General features: G+C 37.4%; 1 protein-coding gene across 1 annotated transcript; it reads left to right on the top strand.

The window, feature by feature from the left end:
• Positions 1–350: 350 nt before the first annotated feature.
• LOC110324184 (olfactory receptor 5B3-like) lies at positions 351–1,277 on the top strand. Its single transcript, XM_021201519.1, has one exon. It carries the CDS (start codon positions 354–356, stop codon positions 1,275–1,277), a length of 924 nt encoding a protein of 307 aa, XP_021057178.1. The 5' UTR covers positions 351–353.
• The last annotated feature ends 2,040 nt before the right edge of the window (positions 1,278–3,317 follow it).

Raw genomic sequence — 3,317 nt, 5'->3', positions numbered from 1 at the left:
AACTATCAACACATCACTTTTATCACGTTGTTAAATTATATGTATATATATTATATATATACATATATATTATATTATATAAATATGATATAATATATATTATATTATATACATGTAATATAATATATATGGATTATAAATGTTAAAATAATGTAAATAATCTATTAATAATCTAACAGGTGTACCCTCTTTATAATTAATACATCAAATTTGATTTGGCGAAAGAACTATTCTAGAAAATTGCAAAGTACAGATTTTTGCTCACCCAAGTCCTATTTTCATTCACCTTTTTTATCATTGTGTTTCTTTTTTCCAATGTCTATGAATAACCTAATGTTATAAATGTGACAGTGATGGGGAACAATACAAAAGTGACACACTTTCTCCTGCTTGGACTCACGACTGACCCAGAATTACAGCTTCCCCTCTTCATGGTATTTCTAATCATCTACACCATCACCCTGGTAGGAAATCTGGGGATGATCCTGCTGATTGTCCTGGACTCTTGTCTCCACACTCCCATGTACTTCTTTCTAGGTAATCTATCCTTGGTTGATTTTTGTTACTCCTCAGCTGTCACACCCAGAGTCATGACTGGGCTCCTAATAGGAAACAAGATCATTTCCTATAATGGTTGTGCTGCTCAGATGTTCTTTTTTGTAGCCTTTGCTACTGTAGAAAATTTCCTGTTAGCCTCAATGGCCTATGATCGTTATGCAGCAGTGTGTAAGCCCTTGCACTATGCCACCACTATGACTTCAGGTGTGTGTGTCTGTCTTTCTATAGGTTCCTATATCTGTGGTTTCCTGAATGCCTCCATCCACATTGGTGACACTTTCAGTCTTTCTTTCTGTAGGTCTAATGTGATCCATCACTTCTTTTGTGATATTCCAGCAGTCATGGTTCTCTCTTGCTCTGATAGACGTGTTAGTGAGCTAGTTCTTTTTTATGTAGGAAGCTTCAATATATTTTTTGCTGTCTTAGTTATCTGGATATCCTACATATTTATTTTTATCACAATCTTTAAAATGCAATCAAGTGCTGGATATCGAAAGGCTGTATCAACTTGTTCCTCACACTTCATTGCAGTGTCCATTTTCTATGGGACTGTCATATTCATGTATTTGCAGCCCAGCTCCAGTCACTCTATGGACACTGACCAAATCGCCTCTGTGTTCTACACCATGATCATCCCTATGCTGAATCCTCTGGTCTACAGCATGAGGAACAAGGAAGTCAAGTGTGCATTCAGAAAAGTTTTGCACATGGCAAAATAGCCTTAATGACTTATTTTTAATGTTGTAGGGTTAATAATAGTTATCATTTTTTCATGCCACATCCAGTAAAATTCCAGAAGGGATTTTCATATTTCTGCATGTCAAAGGCAAGAAGGTTTAGAAAAAGAATAATATTGAATTCAGGATTTTATTAAAAAATTTTGCCTTTTTGAAAATACTCCTGTGAAAAATATGTGTATATTGTTTTAGTAGTTAATTGTTAAATCTTCATACAGTCAAGAAATTGTAGAAAAGAATCTTCAAAACTGAGCATCTATATATTTCATATTAATGGACAGGCCAAAGAAGTTTTACTTGTTATGCTGACACATTCTTACCATTTCATCTTGTTTGAATAATGGTTATACTATTGCGATGATGGTTCTGTGATAAATTGTAGAGCTTGTTTTTCCTAATATAGGATATTAAGAGTCAAATATTACCTTTGTAATAAGACACTACAGCACAGCTCATAAAAGAATGCTGGGATTTTACATGTTGTTGTTGTTTTCTTTTTTTTTATGAGCAATTAGATCACAGTAATTCAGTCTGCCTTTTATGCATTGAAACCAGGCACTTTTCTATAAATGCTTACCACGCAAACAGACTCTATTTACTAGAATGTAATGATTCAGGGTTTAATCTTTAAGTTATGTGATATAAATTATCTGGACACTATATGACCTGGAATTTCTGCTGGGCTAGACAGACTGGGGAAAAAAACATAAAGTTATAGAGCTAGGCATACATAATTTAATTTTGGTGTACATTTGAAACTTTGTGGTTCTGGTTCTTGAAGTTGGTCAAGGGGAATTCCATGACCAGATAAAGAGAAGAGGACCAAGAAATTAGGAGAGATCCTACCCTCAGGAAGAAACAAGTGGGGAATTATACAATATCCATTGACCAGACTACTTATGTGCTGTTCAGTTGACCTGTGAGAGGTGGATTTAAGTTGATTTTCTAATGCTTATAATTTTCTTAGTTTTTATTCATTTAATTTTCATTCTTGAAATAGTTTCATTTACTTATATACCAAATGTTCCCCCCCTTTCTTCTACCTCCTCTAAGAGATCTTCACCACATTTCCCCTACCCTTTTCCTCTGAGAGGATGATCCCTATCCCATGGCCCAATTAACAATCTCCTTCATACCCTCAACCACTTCCCAGCTCACCCCTTCCTACACTTCCCTATCTGGTGCCATCATATCTCTACACTACAAGGTGTATGCTCTGCCACTGAGGCCAGACAAGGCAGCCTTTGCAACATAGGTACCAGGGGCTACAGACTAGCTGATATATGCTCGTATGCTGGTGGTTTAGTCTATGGGTACTCTGAGGGTTCCAGGTTAGTTTATACTGCTAGTATTCCTATGGAGTTTCCATCCCCTTCAATTCTTCCCCTACTATCCCATAGTGGTCCCTGACCTCAGTCCAATATTTGGCCATAGGTATTTGCATCTGTCTCAGTCAGATGCTGATAGAGTTTCCCAGAGGACAGCCAGGCTTGCAAGCAAAACATGGAATCAGTAATAGTGTCAGGATTTGGTAAGCACACTTTGAATAAATTCCAAGTTGGGATGGTCACTAGATGGACTTTCCTTCAATCTCTGTTCCATTTTTGTCCTTTATTTCTCTTAGGAACAATTCTGGGTTAAAAATTTTGTAGATAGATTGGTGACCCTATTTCTCCACTTGGGGCCCTCTCTATCTACTGGAGGTGATTTCTTCAGGTTACTTCTCCCCACTGTTGGACATTTGCACTAATGTCATTTTCATCGATTCCTGGGATCCTCTCAAATTCCAGTTCTCTAGGACTTTCTACAGGTTCACCACCCTCCCCTCACCCTATCAGGTGAATATTTCCATTCGTTGTACTAACCTTCTTAGCTACTCTCCTGTCTCCACCCATACCTTGTCTTGTCACCCTCCTCCACTCTTCTCTCCTACACAGGCCCCTCCCTCCCTCTGTCTCCTGTAGTTATTTCCTTCCCCCTTCAATTTGGGATTGAGACATGAACATTTGGGCCTTACTTCTT

The sequence above is a fragment of the Mus pahari genome, chromosome 1 (genome assembly GCF_900095145.1).
Source record: "Mus pahari chromosome 1, PAHARI_EIJ_v1.1, whole genome shotgun sequence".
NCBI lineage: Eukaryota > Metazoa > Chordata > Mammalia > Rodentia > Muridae > Mus > Mus pahari.
The sequence above is the reverse complement of the archived record's forward strand: the minus strand, read 5'-3'. Positions and strand labels throughout refer to the sequence as shown.

Bases quoted from the DNA above. Each gene is read 5' to 3' on its own strand.
- LOC110324184 (XM_021201519.1), top strand. From the start codon at position 354: ATGGGGAACAATACAAAAGTGACACACTTTCTCCTGCTTGGACTCACG.